The sequence below is a fragment of the Cuculus canorus genome, chromosome 12 (assembly GCF_017976375.1).
Source record: "Cuculus canorus isolate bCucCan1 chromosome 12, bCucCan1.pri, whole genome shotgun sequence".
In the NCBI taxonomy this organism is placed as follows: Eukaryota; Metazoa; Chordata; class Aves; order Cuculiformes; family Cuculidae; genus Cuculus; species Cuculus canorus.
Genome location: NC_071412.1, coordinates 7,196,290 through 7,215,549, shown reverse-complemented (window position 1 = coordinate 7,215,549; position 19,260 = coordinate 7,196,290). Strand labels below are relative to the sequence as shown.

The 19,260-nt window shown below is 40.2% G+C and overlaps 1 protein-coding gene and 1 long non-coding RNA gene across 4 annotated transcripts in view; one reads left to right on the top strand and one right to left on the bottom strand.

Moving 5' to 3' along the window:
- The first annotated feature begins 3,719 nt into the window (after positions 1-3,719).
- Positions 3,720-19,260, top strand: part of IL16 (interleukin 16) — a 37,998-nt gene continuing 22,457 nt past the window's right edge. For 2 of the 3 annotated variants that reach the window (XM_054077623.1, XM_054077622.1), the window contains exons 1-4: positions 3,720-3,773; positions 8,231-8,642; positions 18,190-18,326; positions 19,050-19,182. In XM_054077623.1, the coding sequence (XP_053933598.1) occupies positions 3,724-3,773; positions 8,231-8,642; positions 18,190-18,326; positions 19,050-19,182 (732 nt within the window). In that variant the 5' untranslated portion in view covers positions 3,720-3,723. Of the gene's footprint in view, positions 3,774-8,230; positions 8,643-17,228; positions 17,314-18,189; positions 18,327-19,049; positions 19,183-19,260 lie in introns of those variants that run through there. The other variant, XM_054077624.1, reaches the window with a different exon arrangement.
- LOC128853361 (uncharacterized) lies at positions 5,425-12,886 on the bottom strand. Its single transcript, XR_008451860.1, has 4 exons — positions 12,674-12,886; positions 8,551-8,608; positions 6,065-6,228; positions 5,425-5,553 (listed from the first exon to the last, which is right to left on the bottom strand). It is a non-coding gene; the product is annotated as an uncharacterized LOC128853361 (long non-coding RNA).

Here is a 19,260-nt window from a genome sequence, read left to right as displayed (position 1 = left end):
TTGAAAGGAATTAGAAAGAGTTTTACCTATTTTGACGTAAAGCAATACTTATCCATGATGGGGCAGCTGTAGGTTCTGCTAAAACGAGACTATCCAATCATAATGTGAAAAGCTTCAACAATTCTGGAATGCATACAAACCCCCAGTGCCAGTCTGCTCTTACCAATAAGGTATTCAAGCAAACAAACTCTCTCTCGAGTCTTTTTTTTCCCTCAAGGTAATCCTTTTGACGCAATCGCTGTTAGCCATTGCTGGAGAAGAAGAGTGGGTTAACTGTGTTTATGGGATGTCTCAGTGTGCCATGTTGCTATGTTTTGCTGGATGGAAGGACAGAGTGAAAGTTGTGAAACTCAAGACAGAGATGACTAATCCAGTCCTGGCTTAGCAGCAATAAAGGGATGAATTGTCCTGTACAACATAACTGTTTTCTGGAATATGGTAAACTGTGAAAATTGTGACTGCATTTAAGGCAAAAGCAATTAATCATTTTAATGAGCAACGTAAGGACAGGACAAAAACTACAATGCTCCAGACTATTGGCTCTCTTTCCTATTAACACAAGCAGTATTTGGAGTTGGGTGGAGATCAGGACTGGGGCTAAGTTCCATCCCTACTTAGATTTGCTCTGCTCAGTACTAATCTTCTGCATAAATTTATATGCTCCTTTTTGGAAAAGGTTATCACCAGTAGCAACGGGCAAAATATTTACTACTGAATAGTCTGCATACTTGTCCTCTAGAATCCAAACCTTTGGACAACGGACATAGTTTGGGAAAAACAGCGATCAGCTCCTGTATCTGCGATAGTTCCAGACACATACTGGTTTTAGTCAGGCAAAAGAGAAGAACTGCTATAAAAAATAATTTCAATGGCTCCTTTATCCTTACTTCGAATAGACACTATGCCAGGAAAGTTCCTCTCTTTATGGTAACTAGGGCCCTATCCCAGGGCAGAAGAACCACTCTACCTGTGAATGACACCGTTTGACTTATATTCTGAAGCAAAGTTGCTGTCCCTTCTGCATGCTATTCTCTTTAACTGCAGATTTTATTTTCATCAACTCACCTCGTGGGGTGAACTCTCTGTCCTATGCAAATCAAATGCAAAACAGCTAATTTCAAAGTGTTCATGATTTCTGCTATCTTGTTCCATACATTAATTATGCTTTACATTTCAAATATTTCCTTTTATTTGTTTGAACTCTCTTTGTTTTATTGCATTCTTCTTTTCCTATCCCACATATGAGAAGGCAGTAAAGAAACCCAGCTGATTTTCCTTATAGTACCTATTCTCTTATAAAGACATAAGCAGCTATTTTCTGCAAAGGAGAGTCCACAGAATTTCCATCTTTAAATAAAAAATTCCAGCCTCTAATCAGTGTTCATCGCTCTTTTCCTGGTACAATACCTTTGAGCTAAGTAATGAAGATTGACCACAGGATCCAATATCAAAGCATACCATTAGTGCAACATGGCAGGCACTGAAGAGTGTTTTCTCTCTCTCTCTCTCCTTTCCCTTATAGCTTTTAAGAATATCCTTTTCGGTTCACTACTGGGCACTGAACAATTACTGTACAGCGAAAATGGAAAAAAACTGCAAAAGGTTAGGCTGAAACAGCATGAAAAAAGCCAGCCCCTCCTTGTGATATTTATGTTTCTGCTGCTGGTCCTGGCAGAGGTCCAGACTATGAATGAACAAAACTCCCAGTGGTTTAGGCACTACAGTATTCAGCCCATAGTCAGGAAATGCAATAGCATGTGACAATGGGAAGAAATAAAAGAAGCTTTCCAATGCTTTTATGCTTCCAGCTCAATAAGCTTGTATCAAAACTTTGGGGCTGTTGAGATTTTGTGTGAATGAGTTCTCTATTGCTAAACAAAAACACGTGTGTGTTGGAGTGTAAGACAGTTAAATGGTAAACAGTATGTGGCTTTGCTTCCTCACTGATATTTAACTTTTACAGTACTAGCACCATAAAAGTCCATTTTCTGTATAGAGCCACTATCCTTTCTATTCAAATACCACCAGGAACTGTTTCCCAAAACACAAAATCACTCCCTATTTCTTCTCCTTTCCAAGAAAGCTACTTGATAACTATTGTTCACTACTCAGTGTCAAATCATAGTTCTTCTAGAAGGTTAGAATTTAAGAGAGTTGCATATTGTTCCATGTTTGTTGTCCATTGATCCAGGTCAAAACCATTTCCTTTACAACAGGTTCCTTTAGGGCGCTAGTATCCCGAGAACTTAATTGGTGGGAAAATAATGTCAAATTATATTCTTTTTGTAAACACTAAGGATATAAATTAGTCATAGTTGTATTACCAGGAACAGAGTGTTTTGGGGCTCCTGTAGGCCCTGTACAGAGCAGAGATTTCATCTTTATTTTTCTTCCCAGTATGTGCAACATTCTCATGGGGCAGACGCTTGTCTTCCCAGTCCATGCTTTATCTGGAAGTCACAGGATGACTAAACATGAGACCATATCAGTGCAAAATTTTAAACTTATTTTTAGAATTTCTCTCTCTTTTGCAAGTTTAGTGACAGACCAATAAAACCAGGACCTTCAAGCCACAGAACACTGTAGGCAGCAGGTGTCTAAACACTCTCATTGACCATTTCCATGACCAGCCTGGAGTAACGTTCTGGTTTCTGTTTACATTTTCCTGAAAAGCATAGGATTTGTATTTTGTAAGAACATTCCAAAGAGCCCTCGCTAATGCAGTAAACCAGATTAACCATTCCAGAAACAGTTCTTTCTGGAATGGAACCCTGGTTTTCAATTTGCAAACTCTCTACGTATCTTATCACAGAAATGCATCGAAGGAAAGATTGTTACTTGTTAGTCTGAGCAGAACTGAGGACTGACAGATGGGAACTCACACATTGATCTATGTGACCGATGTAAAATTGCCAAGTGTGCCCAGGGACATGGCAGAAAGGTGGATAACTGCTCCTGGCATTGATGGTAGAGGCAGCTCAAGCAGTGTTTCGTGGAGGGAGTTGCCACAATAGCAGAATAGGTAGTGAACTATTTACTCTGCAACAAATGAAAAGTGTAATTGAGGCAATTTGGAATCCATGGCATCGTTCTCTTTTCCTGAATGCTTTATGGAAGAAACAACAATCTTCTGAGTCCTTGATCAGGTTGGATCGTGAAGTTGCAGTCTAGCCCATAAAGAGAAGAGCATTTAAGAACTGGTAGGTTAAAGGGACCCTGGTACACAATACAAGGGGTCGCCATTCAAAAGCGGCTCCTATTATGTTCTGCTCCTGGAGCAGACGTGGCCTACAAAATTCTTATTGGCTTAACATTTAAAATATCTGGTAAAAATTACAAAAAACCATGCTTGCCTTCTCAGCCTCCAGCACGAAACCCTCCGCTTGATTGGCACGATTCTGGCTGCCCCCTCCTTGCCTCCTCCCAGGCAGGTTTAACACGCCTGAACCCCACCAATCCTAGGACCAGAGCACCATGGTTAAAAATAAATGACACAAACTCCTTAAATGGTCTGGCCATCTCTGGGTAGCTGGGAGCCTGCTGGAAACAGTTTCGCCAATACTGCATCCTATTGCTTTTGTTTATCTATCCTTGCTGACATTTTCTTCAATTAGGAAACAATAGCTCCGTTCCAACGTACTGAGCAGAATTACTGAAAGCGAGTCACGTGATGCCATGGGAGTGTGTTTTCAATTATTTACTCTGTCTTTTTGTGCCAGGCCTATGAAGAGGAACAGCCTTCTGCAGGAGTCAGGTTTGTCTGCCTTGCTATTGTAAGTTCCTCCTTTTGAATATTTATTTTACAGTTAGGGATTTCTTAATTTTATTTTAACAGTAAACTTGACTCTCCAAGAGTTTCTTACTCTTTATTAGAAAACTTCCAAATCTCTAGCTCTTCCGACTCCCTGGAAATCCTAGACATCTGCAGTAGTTCACTGTTAATAGTGCTACTCAGTAATGAATCTGGCAAAGATCACAAGATCTATATTAAAATGGGTGCATGATATCACGCTGTTAGCACTTCATAATGCAAAACTCATCTTGTTCTTGCTAGTAAAGAAAAGCTCTGTCTTTCCTACTGTCTGGTTAACAGCAGAGCATTCACATTCAGTCTGGGAGCTACACCAAATTATTTGCATCTTGTAAATGCTCAGTTTAATATCCAACCAAAAATTTGAACCAAATGGGCACGGCTCAATTTGTGTATTTTGTTTGCAGAAGACAGACTGAGCGAGGGATTTTTAGATTTAAAGCTGGAAAAATAAAGCTTGGGGAAAAAAAAAAGAAAGAAACAGAGAAGGGACATTTGGTTTGCATTACAAACCACAGACAGCTTCCATCAGGCGTACTGGAGGTATAAGAATTTCAAGAGAAAATGACAAGCAGTGAGCGCACTGGAGGAGATGAATGGCTTGGAGAATTGACTTTGAAATAATTGTCCATGCCACCAATACCTTGAATTAAATTTGGTGGAAGGTAGCAATGAATCATAAAGCTTCTCTGGCACTTGTGATATTGTTTTCTGTGTAAAATAACATTTCTGGATATCTTTATTGGAAAACTTATAGACTGTGTTTTTGGTACCTCCTATATATCTGTCACCTATTCAACCCTGAATCAGCAGCTCTGGAAAGGATATTGCCGTAGTTAAGACTTGGGCTGTGATCTAATACTTAGAGCAAGAGCAAATATTTAACTGAAAGCCCGTAGGTCTACTGGGTTTATTTTCAGCGCAGCTACTGGCTTGCTTTGAGAGACTAGGTAAGTAATTCGGGGTTAAACTTGGTCTCTGAGCAGAAGGAGCTCTGATGGGGTGAGGGAGGCGGAGATAGCTAATGCTGTAGGGCAAAAGAGAAGTTCTCTCTACATAAGGTACAATTCCTCAGGGGTGGGATGGCAAAATGCACTTAATGTTTCCTGCATTGTTTCAGCAGGTGCTTCTGTGTGTTTCCTGCATCCCAGATGCTTAGCATGGTTAGAGAGGCACCTCATGGAGCATTTAGTGCTGATGGCAGTGCTCTCTCTTAATCTTAGCAGCTTCAGGCAGGGCAAGAAAGGGCTCCTACATCTCTCCATCCTTTATTCTAGCGTGCCAGTCTCCAGAGAGCTGTATTTTAACCATTAAGCTATTAAGTCCTCTGCTTACCTATGCACTTAATAGCTCTTTTTTTAAAATTTTTCTATTTGGGGAAATAAGAATGCAGTTAATGCTTGTACAACATTAAAATCCTTGAATGAAAAGTACTATTTCTTCTCATTTTCCCCCATAGACAAGGTTGTTTCAGTCTGAATGTGGAACTCAGGCTCATTTCTGACAGTATTATTGCTAATGTCTAATAGCAATTGCCAAAACCACCGAAGAAGCAACAATCCCTGTTGCAGACTTTGAAGAGATGTGCATTCCAACATACCTGCAACAAGTTGGCTCATTTGCTTCCTACCTAGGAGATGAGTGGAGGTACTTGGAGAAGTACTTGGAGTCATCCTAGCCATCCTCTTGCTGTTTTCAATCCCACATTCTGGTCTAATGGGCCAGGCTGCATTTTTACCTGCCTTTAAACATACAGAAAAAACAACATCAAGCTTTACGAGATTAATTTCCTAATACAGTGGGAATGCTAACAGGGATTTCCCAACTCAAAAATTGCCATTAGGTACATACATATTACAGTAGACTAAAGATTTAGGCTTACCAACACACGAAAACCTGTCTTTTTTAAAACAAACCAATCAATCTTCAAAATCTTGAAAATCTTTACATTTTAGTAGGAATAATTGTCAGTCAGCTTTTAATTAATATAATCAGCAAGAAAGCATATAAAAAATTGCAAACTTGTGGTGCTGATTTACACCACTACCCACTACTTATTCCACTTCTCAAAACTGTTGGTCTAATATAATTCATAGCACTTTTTGTCTTTGTACTTCAAAAGAAATTACTGCATAGAGGTTCTGAAAAGTAGCTTCACTCAATAGTGCAGGAAGGGAGATGAACTCTAGAGAAATAAGATCCCACGTCAACCACAAAGCCTATGTGCAAAGTTGAGCTCCATCTATATCATACCTTTCCCCATCCCCTCTGGCCTCTGTGTCCTTGTACGTAGGCTTAAATGTCCTTTAGCTCCACGTGTGCTCTGCGTCACCTGGCGGAGCTGTTGGGCAGTTCTTCATCCACACCGTGGCTGCGTTCAGCTGTAGTAGTGAATTCGTTATCCTTGAGAGGGTACTCTGAAAAAAAGACAGAATAAAGTAGAACCTTCTACTTTTTAGATTTAGACTAGATATGAGGAGGAATTTGGTTCAAATGCTCCTGTTCGGTGGGGTCTGACTCTTCCACAGGAGCAGATGATCCCAAAGACATGAAGGAAAGGGGCAGAAAACACACCAGCTTTGCGGAACGTATCATGTTCTCTGGATACTTTCAAACTTAGACTTTGCCCTGGAATAGCATCCTGCTGGGAGATCTGACAAGTTCCAGTGTTAGGGATTTTGTTTTGGAAAGGAGACATCAGGCATCAAAGCGATAGTAGGACTGGTATGATGGAAAATAAGTTACAATTGAAGACTGTAGGAGCACTACCTATAAAAAATGCCAGGAAAGACTACACAAATAAACATCCTTCTCCCTGGGAAATGTAGGGGCCTCTTTATTTCTCCTGAAAAAGCTATGAGCAAATTTTTTCTTTTACAAATCCGAACAAATTCAGATTCACGCATTTCTCCAGTGATGCCATATAGATCCTTTAGATAGGTACTCAATAGCACAGTGCATTTCATCTGTTTTTGTTTTTTCCTGGTTATTTTTATAAGAGGGAAAAAAATCCTGTAGATTTATTACAAGGCTGACTTGTATTTATTATATGAATCGGGCTTGGTCAGAACTTGCAGGCCTGTGTTTATTGTTGTGGCTGTAGGAGCCTTTAGAAGATCTGTCTTCTTTTATTTCTGTATCACCGGTGACATTTCAGATTTGTACATGTACAAAGTGTGTACATACCTACCGAACTCTGCATAGAAAGAAGGAGGGGGAAAAACCCAACAACCCAAACACACACAGCGACCTATTTTAGAGCACAATGAATACGTTTTCTCTCTCAACGTTCTACTTGAGTAGTACTTTTCAAATTACGTAGACTTTTTGGTTTTGTTTATAATACCTATAGAATCTTTGATTTATGCAGATCCTTTTGTTTCAATAGGTATTTTCTCCAGAATGGCAGCATACAGTATCAGTTAAATACTGTGAAAAAGAATAGAAATGTTTGTATGATAAATGTGATAATAAAAATAAAGTCAAAATAATTAATTTAGTCTTCCTCCTGTTGAATTTTCAACACTGACACATACCTACCAAAATATTTCTACAAAACATTTTCTGAGAGAAAAAGAAATAGCTTAACAAAGCTCCCCTTTGTTATCTTAACATTCTAATTACTTCACTCATTTTACAACAGCTCCAACTTTTGAAACATTTTGATTGTGTAGCACCTCTTCCATTTTCTCTTAATTTTGTATGCAGAATCATATGCTGAAACAAACCTTTTCTTTAATGGGACACTTTTTGATTGATGTATTGGACCTGTATTCCTTTATAGAGTTCAATTCCTAATCAGATATTCACATCTTAAGTGCTTCACTGGATGTCTCTGTTACTGTTAAATGCATGGTCTTAAGTGAGTTCTGGTCTGCAAAGGTAGGAGTTTTGTAGCAGCTTGATGTTCCTTAGTCTCTTATGGCTAAAATCTACTTTTGCTAAACCACTTACAAATTAGAATTGCTGGGCGGAGAACTTAACCTTGACAATTTGATTAATCTTTTTTGAATTACAGTGGTTTCATGACTCGAACTTCAGAAGGAGCTTCCTCTTTCGAAGTAGTGTTAGGAGGATAGACTAATGCTTTTAAAGTATCTTTCTTTTCAGTTTGGGATTTCAACATGCAAATTCAGCAGAAGCCCAGAGGAAGCATCACAATGGAAGCATCAAAAACATTTATTAAAAGCACTCTGTTGTGCTTGGGGAGCATGGGAAGAGAATGAGAAGGTGAAGGAGAATTTAGTAGAGCACTGCAAGAAACAGAATTAGCAAGTCATGAGATATCACGTGGCTGTTACCAGACTGAAAGGCTCTGTTGATTCGATTTATTCATTAGGGCTTTTCAGTAGTGTAGGTTATTAAGTGGGAGAAAGTGGGGTACGTTACAACTTACTTTTTATATTTCCTTTCCTGGAGGATGATTAGCACCAGAGAAGCAGAGAAAGTTACCGAAGTTATCATGCCACATAAATGGGAGAATGACAGGAAGAAGAGCAGCACCACCAGCTCTCTGAAGATGGATCGAAAGAGCAATGCTGGGAACAGGAAGTCAAGAAAATTTCGCTCCATTTCAAGATCACTTATACTTTGCAATGCCAAAAACAGTGACGACGGGTCAAGTCCTGATGAGAAATACCCTGATCCCTTTGAGATCTCTACCAGTTGGGGTCAAGAGGACTTTGACTGCTGCCCTAGAACACAAATGCCATGCACATCAGAGACAGAAGACAGCCCACCTGATCCTCCGCATGTGATCACCAGCATGGTTCGGTCCAAAGCTGCAGCAAATGAGAACTGCAACAACATGAGAAGAAAGTTATTCACCAAGGTAGGCAATTCGGTGAAGTATATTATAATATTTTCCATTGCAGTAGTTCCTAAATTGATTAACTCTTTTCCTAGGAAGGCATGATTCTACTGGGCTTTTTCAGGGCCTATGATCTTGCAATGTTCCTGTTCTGTATAAACAGCATGAAAATGTATTATCTTCCCTGCTCTGCTGTTGCACTCTGCTGATTGATATTCTGCTGAGATCAGAGACCACTGGGCCACTCCCGGTGTATTCAGACCAGCACAGCTGTTGCTTTTTACCTGCAATATAGTATTCAGCTCAAAAATATGAAACTGTCCCTTTAGTTAAGTGCATTTGTAAAGTTTGATACCATGAGATCTCACAAGCTACGCAAGTATGAATTATATTCATACTGTGAAAGACACAAGAGATTTCACAGGCAGATATTTTTTCCCTCTGATTCAGGAAGGAGGTACTCATAACCTACCAGAGATGTCACTATTTCCTAGAGATGTAAAAGATTTTAACAAGCCTCGTATCACAATGTTATTCTTTAATCAAGAAGTATGCTAACCCTAACGATCTGAACAGTTTTTCAGTCTGAGCAATATATTTTAGATGCCTTTAGAAAGTTCCCTTTCAGTGACATATCTTAATTTTTCCACTTTCTCTGCACTTGTTGGTGTGATGTATAAAAGGGACCTCATTTCAAGTATGACATTCCTTTTAATACAGTCTGCGTCGTCCTGGCAGATCCTTTATCATATAGTGGCTTATGTGAAAGAACTGATTATTTCAACTTAATTATTTCTTTCTTATATATTCTATTTTATTTTACATACCTCCAGTAGAAATTGGCTAAACCCAGACCTCTATGTCTAAACACACAGTAGCACAGTGGTACTGAAAATCAGAATCTCCCCTTAATCCCTGAGTTTCTTGCTAATGATCACAGCATGCAGCCCAGTATTGCAGACTGCAGCAGGACAGTGTCCTGGATGTGAGGTTTTCAGCCTCTGGCAAAGTCCAAAAGACAAAACCAAGCCAACTTTCTATTACATTCTGACAGTAAACAAGCAGGTGACACTGATCCAAGCCCCAGAATACACTCAGTCACCTGCAAAACCATGCCACCTCCTCCCTTTTGGAAACAGTCCATAGACACTCTGCTGATTTCCTTTTGTGAGGCCAGAAGGAGCTGGCCTCTCTGGACTCCCTTCTCTTCTCTTTTTAACAAAGCTGAAGCACTTTCTTAGGTGTGTATCAGCTGCCACAGTCTGCTTGCTTGCATACCTCCAAAATATGCAGGGTTCCAATAAGCGTTGTGATCCATACCCATATGAAATTACTCTATCCTATTGCAGACTGTAATTTTAGATCATTTGCTCTTATAGCTGGCTAACATCTCTTGTAGGGATCCGGGTAACAGAGTAAGTCTCATAACTCATGCTCTTGCACAGATAAAATATAACTGCTGAGGGTATAAATCCACTCTTAAGCTGAAGTGTTAGTGTCGCTGAACAGGATGAGTCAGGAGCCTGGACGGATGGCAGCATAAATCAGCCAGCAACCCAGTCACTCACAGCACCATTGCGGTTGTTTAGGGCCACTGTAGACAAGGGGTGTATTAAATTCCCCCTCCAGAGCCCTCATAGCAACAATAAACCTCTTCAGATGTTACTTACTAATCTTCCATATCTTTCAGAATCATGGATCAGTGAGTGATTCTAAAAGGTCTTATCTCAGCATCCTAAAGAGGATGAACTTTGGTAACAGCTATTCTGACCTTACCCGTTACTACTGCTGCTGAGGCTTTGCCCTGTGTTATGAAAGCAGTGATCTCTTCTCTTCCCTGTGATACACACCTGTCAGAACAATCTTCCTGTACCACTTGTCTTAGCTCAAGCTTTCAAGCCTCTCTCTTTAAAGGAAGAAGTCAACAAGCATTTTTTAAGTCCCGGCGTAACACTCACACTCTCCACCTCCGTGTGACAATTTAGAAATTCATGATGGGTGCCTCAGAGGTGAAGGATTCTTGTCTTTCTTCAAGAAAACTGATTCCACTCTTTCTGTGGTGTTGCTGAGGATATTCCGTTATTCTTCTGCTTTCCAGCACCTGCAGCCCTAAGCGTGACTCTGAAGTTGCTAATAGCACCCACAGAAAGGAACAATTTAATTTTTGCTGCTGCATAGGAATAAGGTTTAAAAGTACTGCATGATTTAATGCTCCCTGCACATTTCTTCTCCAGAGCTAAGGAGGCATTTGGAACATCAGTATTCCAAATATTAGTTCCTCTCTTCTGTTCAAATATTTAAATATCTCTCTGAGCCATACCCTGCCAATTGCATGGTATTCACTATTGCATAAATTAGGAGCAGATCAGTGTTTCAGGATTTCTGCACATGTATTAAAGGCATATTTTCCTGATTCCATAATCTTTAGGATCCCATATAGTCCTGTGCCCCACTACTAACAGTGTGAGGAAGTAGGTGCTACTTACAGCAAGGAAATGAGAGGTAAAAGGAGGATTTTTCAAGAGAGAGCATCTATGCATCATGACTTCAATTCATTTCACTTCAGTCTTCAATAGAAAATGATGCTATAGCTATTGGGGGAAGCACTGCAGCATCAGAACAACCTATATTAGACTCTAGAGATTCTCCCTAGAAACACTTTATCCTTCTTGTATTACCTGTAGAAAAGGATTTGAGCTGGATTCAGATCTTATTATACAACAGAGAATTGCAGAAGGCTGAAATTCAGATGATAACCAGGTTTTTTTTCATTCTTCTTTTCAACAAAATACGCACAGGTTTTGGTGTCAATAGTACTGCCCTGACTGGGGTGGGACTGCAAATTGATCTGATGTCTGACTCACAGTACAGTGCTAGTACATTTGTGTGAAGGGATCACGACCTTGTACCTCGGGTAAATTTGGCTCTTGTAAGGACTATTGCAAAGATTGGCCTCTGATGCAAAAAACCAACAATGAACAAACCCCACGTATGCCTGCAGGCATTTTTGTTTTAACCAAAGCATCCATAGTCTGCATTTACACCGTTAGTGCACCGAAAGGACAAATTATGGACATTATTTAACTGTGATGCTTTCTACCACTTTTACCGTGATCATATGTGGGCAGTACCATACGACAGGGTTCATTATGGAACCTTCTCAGCAACTTCTTTCCTGCAGCATGTGGCATGGTGGCACAATCAACATGGAAAGGACAGATAGCTTTAGCTGCAGGGATTGACTTTCATCTATAAAGAAGTTATAACAAGCGGAAGAAAGTAAGGTTGGGACAAGACTTAAATAGGAGACCATCAACAACTATTCAGTGGTTCATTACATTAAGGACAAAACCCCTCAGTCAATGCTATGTCTGTGTGAACTATGTAGTTACCTCAGACATTTGGATGACCAGATGGTCATTCACATCCTGCCAAGACATAATCACTCTATGTCACATAGGGCCCTGTGTAACAGTCCTTAGAGGTTATATCCTCCTTTGACCTCAGCCTACCCTGCTGCCGCACGTAGCTGACTGTGCTGCTTGAGTCGTATTTTTAGTATTTTTTTTGTCACAGAAAGATAATCTGGGAAAAGGGAATGGAGAGGGAAGAGAGTGTGTGGAATTACAAGGCCAGGAAAAGAGGAATGAGTTGAACATGGAATATTTTAAAGAAAGAGAAGTGAGGAGAGGAGAAAGCAGCAGTAAGGATAGGTGAAGGAATCACATCTGCAGCAAAGTATATCGCCTGACTACTCCCCACTTCCTATTAAATGCCACATTCTTCTTTCTTTTATTCTCTGTGCCCTCAGCATATTTTGTATCTTGCAGCAGCACCTTCATTCATTTGCATGTTTCTCTGCAGAAAGGCAAGTAGAGATGCTCCCACTAAGGACTATCACTTCATAAACTTCCCAGGCACCTCTCTCCTTCTGCCTGGTTGATCGTGCAGGAAAGCAGAAGCAAATAACACCTCACCACACACATGCAAGCAAAGAAAAGCTGTATCAAAATCTTATAACACTTAACAACTTATGCTTTGTAATACAGTACCTGGGAAAGAATGTTTCAGTCTGATTCATTAATCTCTACATCTTCTTCAAAGGAACTCCTTTTATTATATATTCTAAATAGCAAAGATCTTGCTTTTCTTCTCCAATGTATGCCAGCAGCAATGAGAGCAGATGAACAATCTTTTAATTCATTTGGTTTCTGTGTTCCAATATTCGCTCAAGTTGACGCTTATGTGTACAGCACCCAGGATTAGCTGACTGTTACCTGTTTTGCCAGCTCCCACATCACTTAGCTTCCAAGATGAGGTGCACTTAGTCTGGTATGGACAGAGCTGGAAAATGGGCTTGTCGATGTATAAACAAGCAGATTTGCTTTATAGTTTTCTTCTCACAAAATCAGCAATTTTCAGGTGGCCTGAAAGGGAAACAAAGCAAACAAAAAAAATGGAAGCAGTGTCTCATACCTTGTGCACTGACACAGTAAACACGGTGAACGGTGGCCTTGTCTGCTCGTGTCTCTACAAAGGCTGAAACTGTGCCAGTTGTAGGGGGAATGGGCAGGACTAGGTAATATCAGCTCCTATTCTTCAGAGAACAGAAGTTTCTGCTGGGTTTGAGAGCTGCTTCATTCCTTTCCCTCTTCCCTGCACCACCAACACCCCGGGAAGCACTGAAAGCTACAAGCCAGAGAGGCTGGTACCAGGGTTTAAATGCCATCTAGAATAAACTATATCAGGGAAGAGCTGACTCTTTATGCAGACATTGGATCCAAGCTGATCTAACGGTGTGCCTCTACTCAGTTCTAGAAAATTCTCTATCCTTGCTTCCTTTAGTCCCTGACTCTTTGCTTGAAGGAGGAAAAAGGCAAAATGTCATTTTTCTCCCTTAGTCATCACCAGAACATATTTTTATGAACTCAATTTTATGCAAACGCCAGTTCGCTGGTCCTTTGGTACCAGGACAAGTGTTATGGCAACAGACTGCAATGTCTCAAACATGAGCCTGTGGGCAGGATGGAAAAACAAAGCCAGGAAAGGAAAGTGCAGTTATGTAGACATTTATGTGTCCTCCTCCCTTTTCCTACTTGTTTTCTTTTTCTGTCTTCCTGGCCTTCTTGCTTTTTGTGACATCAGGGCCATGTTATCCTCAGAGCAAGTTGGGAAAGAGGCTGTTCTATTAAGACAATGCGTACTGCGAAAGGTTGGCCAGGGCAAAGGCTCCCAGAAAACCATCCCAAAGGCCAAATGATGGGTGGAAAGGTCTGTCTGTAACATCTGATGTGCTGCATTGTCTATCTAGGGCAGAACTGAACCCTGTACCCCCTTCTTGCATCATCCAAAGGCTTTTCTATCTTCTGCCATTTTATTAACTGCAAAGGGAATTTGCTGCTGGGAAAATGAATTACATCTACTATAAATATTTTGAAAAGACCAAGACGTTGGCTGGGGTACGTCAGAATCAGTGGAGTCAGGTCAGTTTATGCCAAAGACACTCTGGCCCTTTGAAGAAAATCCCTTAAGACTGTATTCTCTTAATCCTCCACTTGGAAACCCCAGACATTTCACAGTCAGGAGGGAGAAAAAGCTAAATATTTAAATTCATTGTTGTACTGTTAGATATCTTTTTTTGTTTTATTTTTTTTTGCATTTTTTTAAAACAACAGTCAATCAGCTCATTGTCATACCCATGGCTGAGTCAAAGACCTTACTTGAACCAGCCTTGTGTAACTCTTTATTTCAGACAATCGAACTACTGTGTCTTATGCTAAGAGTGCACAAAAGTTTTTTCAGTTTTCCACAGATGCCATGGTTACCCTTATTGCTAAACAACATCTGGAATTAGACGTTTTGAGACAGGACTCTGGGCTGGAAATGTCTAATGAGAGCATGAAGAAAAAAAAGAGATCTTTTAAATGGCAGATAGAAAAACATCTTCAGAAGCTTTGCATTTCTCATGACAAAAAGGGGGGAGAAGGAGGAGAGAGTTGGCCTGGAAGAGTAAATTACTTTTCCAGAACTAAAGACATGAAAAATTAATCTACTGTCACCTGTGACAAGAATGCATTCAGGAAGGCCCTCGAACTCCACCTTTGATTTTTATCTTTCAGCCAAGCATATTCAATTTAAAGACAAATTTTGCTTAGAGTGCACTCCCACAGACTTTCTTAACTTGGTTTTCACAGTGATGAGTGGCTAATGCAGATACAATTATCCCCAGAGCCTTGAACTTCTTGGTGGCAAAGCCCCTTATAATCAGAGATATTTTATTCACTGGCATCAAATATATGTTTAAACAAATGTTCTAATAATGAATAGGCAAAGTTGACCTTGAATCCACCCGCCCACACACCAAACCTGCCGTCTTTATTTTAGCATGTTTTCAGCATTCACTACTTTCAGAGCTATAAATCACCTTTCAAAGTGAGCAGAACACTTTAAAAAGGAGGAGGATGCAAAATAAATACTGTCTACTCTTGGAACAATTGGCAGTATTTCTATGCATAAAATAATAAGTGAGATGGGAAATAAAAGATACTATAGAACAGAACCCAAAGCAAATGGCTGCTGGCACATGAATTGGTCAAATGTTTATTTTCCTAAAGAACAGCTTTTATTCATTTTCTGTCATGTTGCAATAACTTGGATGTGAATATAGTGATCTGTATCCAGGACCTAAAAAAGTGCAGATGCTGACAACACGCAGATATTTGCCACATGTCTCTACAGTCCAATAAAACCTTTTTTAAAAATGTAATTCGCATAAACGAGTTGCAGAAGTGATTGACATACAGAGCTTGTTTGAAACGTAGCCCAACTTGGTAAGATGACTACAGTTTTAAACAAAAATTATTCCCAAGATTTTTCTGCAGTGTATAATGGGTTTAACCTCTACTTCCCTTCTGACTAAGCGCATGCAACTTATTCTTCTTGGAAAGAATATTCATATCAGTTTTTATTTGGTGTCATTTCACATGCATGTCCCAATAGAACCCAGAATTTCCAGTCTGGCACACATCGCATTGTACAAAACACAATGTCTTTCCCAAAGGACTTACATGGTGCTGCAAAGAAAAACCTCAGAGCCAAACCCACTGCATTCAGTGATGTCCTGTGAAAATGATGAGAGCCAAATGATTTTTTGAAAATTGATGATGATGATTTATAAAAACACCATGAACACAGCAGCTGTACACTGTGAACAAGTTATAGGAAGAAAATCCACATGACTGTGCTCTTAACAGAAATGAGTTGGGGATAGTCTGAAAAGGGGCACTATTAAATGAATATCAAAAATGAAATGAAGCATAGAGAACAGCTATGCTGTTCTCAGTATGTGCCTGGCTAATATCCAGTGAGGATATATAGATATTTCAAAGGAACAGTACACAAGAGAAAGGAGTCTTAAGAAGAAAAGTTGTCAAGTTTAAACTTGAATTCTGACTAAAGAAAAAAAGGGAAACACCTTCTTTTTAAACACTGACTCTATAATACAATTTTTCTTTCACAACAGCCGCAATCCATAATCAGGTGGCATTTAAAATACTTAGACAACTGGAGAATAATTTCTTATCTTAAATATCTATCTTAAAATTCTCACATTTTGAAACAACTTCACAACCCTATTGAAAACCATGTCACTTTAATGGATGCTTCATATACGTAGAATCTGGCCTGTAATTCCTTACTGGTACCTAAACTAAAGGATCAGTAAAACAAGCAGAAAAGGTAGCTCACGTTTTTTTACTAATCAAGATCTGAAATTTCAAGACAACAGAATCCTAATCTTTGTTATGTTACCATGCCAAAGACTTCAAAGCGCCTCCATAAGATAAAAAAGAACACAATGTAGTCCTGATTTCAAGTATATATTTCCCGAGATATTTACCTTGGATGAAAAGCAAATATAAAAGCTCCAAAACTAACACTAGCGTTCAAACAAACTGGTTTTAAATAGAATTCTGTCCATGCTTATACACTTCCCTATTACTCACTAGAAGCACTCTTCACCAACAAAAGAGGCTTCGTAAAATTCAGACGCTCCTCATTAATGGCAGACAATCTGGAATGCAAGTAAACCCACAAAGTTAACAAGTCAGTCAATACAAGTATAGCCCTTACCCATTACTTACTGAATTCAGCCTGCAGTGAGCCTAAGGCTCAAAGTTAAATACTTCATTCATTCACAGCCTTAGATTTACTCTGGCAGGTCCCAGACTGGGAGCCAAGCTTCAACAGTCAGCCTGGAAGATAATGACCCTTATTGACATTGCTATAAATTTGAAGTTTGTGTTTGCTGCCAGTCAGGTATGATGTGATCCCTATTGATTTGTGGTCAAGGGGCATAATGAGTCTAACCCTTAGGGCTGGATGAGCTCTGCTCAGGGCAGAAATGAAGCTCTAGTGATGGTGAAGAGGGTGGTTACACAGCTCTCCTTGTGCAGTCAGAGGGCTACAGATCACTGGAAATAGCTCATGCCATTCTGACCAGGGAACCTGGGAGCAATGCAGACAGTTGACCACTGCTATATTTTGTGGCCTGTCCTAACATATGAAATTTGCCTCCCCTTCAGAAATCTATACCTCAGTCATACAAATCTCTCGGGAACAAGCCTGGATCCAGGATACACTGAGAACCCTTTTCACTATGTGGAGTATGGAGAGGCTGGCGAGGGCAGAGGAGGTGGGTTCAGCTGGGAGCAGAACGAGTGAATACTTGATTTAGGAGATTTACTAAGTGAACAGAAAAGAAATTGTGTGCTAACTTTCCAGCTCTCCTTGTCTCTTTAGAATTTTTAAGTGTTCATGCATTTCTGCCTCAAGAGTATATTTCCTAGACAAATGTGCTGTCCTTCATGTGCTTAGTCAATCCATTCTTTGCTTTACTTATTCATATGGCCCAAGTCACTACTTCTATTTCTGCATGGACATATGTTAGTGATTCACAACTATGTTAAAAATGTGCTTACAATTAGTCCTCCAGATGCAACACACAGACTACAGCACCCGCAACCAGTCTGGAGTGGACAAAGAATCTTCCACGGTTGCAGTTCCCGCTGCTCCCTTGCCTCCACTTAACAAGTCAACAGCTGGGTGGAGCTTCTAGTGTTTTGTATACACTTATTTTCCATTCAGACCTCTTCTGTTTTCCAGAGGTTGGGTTTTGGTTTTTTTTTCCCCCTGACATATGTTTATTTTCCTCTCTGCCTTTTCTTATGGTAGTTAGCATAGGCAAAATTTATCCAGTTACTACGAAAAGTCTATTATCCCCTCTCTTCCCCTCTATGCAAAGGGGCACTCTATTCTAATATTCCCTCTTGTAGCCAGAAGCCACCGAAGTCCTAAGGAAAACAACTTCTTTTAAACACTGCCTATAAGACAATTATTCTTTCACAACTGCACAGCGTTCAAGATCTGTTCCTGTTCCGCTTGGAGGCAATCTGGTTCTAAGAACAAGAACATCTTTCTGTATTTCTTAAAAAGGCTAAAGATAATTGTAAATAACTTTTAACATCCTTGCTACGTTTTCTTTCATGCAACCTTTCATCTTCTAAATCAGGACAGCTGCATCTGCAGGCTGTGTACAACCACAGGGACCAGCAGCTCCGGAATCAAGCTCTGTAGGAGTCCCAACTGTGCATCGCTCTGGAAAGGGTTCACGGGCAGCCACGTGCCTGCGGGAAGCACAGCAAACAGGTACAGTACATGTGGAGTCAGAGAGCTTATTAGCGAGCCTTTTGCCTGCACGAAATTTGTATGACCAGCTTTCTGTGACAAGCAGTGCCTTGAAGTTCAGTCTCAGAGAAAGGCAGCAATATTTGGGAATAATTTCTTACAGTGCTTCCAGTTGGAGAAACAGGTCAAAATTCTAGCAAAACAAAACTGCGACCATTCAGGGATCCAATGCTTCTCAATTAGGGTAAGAAATGAAACCTGGAAGATTGAAAGTTTGTACATAACGTCAAGTTTTTAAATGCTCTCTCCTAGCTGCCCTATTAAAGGGTAATGTCAGATGTCACCAGCCTAGCAAAGCACTGGAAAGAAATGTGAATCAAAGCTCCTGAAAGCAAATAAAGCACATGGCCTCTGATCAACTTGCAAATGCAGGACAGTGAGAGAGGAGGAATATTGCCTGGCTTGGGCTATTCTGTGCTGTCATCTCAGCATGGATGTGAGCTATATGGAGAAAGGCAGTCACTGATCACCAGGATTGAGTAGAAGAGAGCAGCAAGAGGGAAAAATCCTAGCAGAGAGTGGTGCATCACACATCAAGAGGTCTCCTGGCAGCTCTGTTCAAGGCAAGGGGAGGACTGCAGCCAGATCCTCAGAGTGTGAGGCACATAGCACAACAGTGACATATTGTTCTCTGTAAAATAATATGCAATCATGTTCCTTTTTTCTTTCTTTTTTTTTTTTAAGGCATGGCCATCTGAGCCCAAGGGATGAACTGTTAACACTAAATGGACAATCACTTAAAGATCTGTCCAGCAAGGAGGCTGAATCTCACGCTCACCCAACACCACGGCTGATGAACATCGTGATGGCTAGCAAAGTAAGCATGAAAGTTGTGGTTCCCTCCCACAACGGTGGGATGATTTGAAAACATTTACTTGAGAAAGAAGGGGAATTT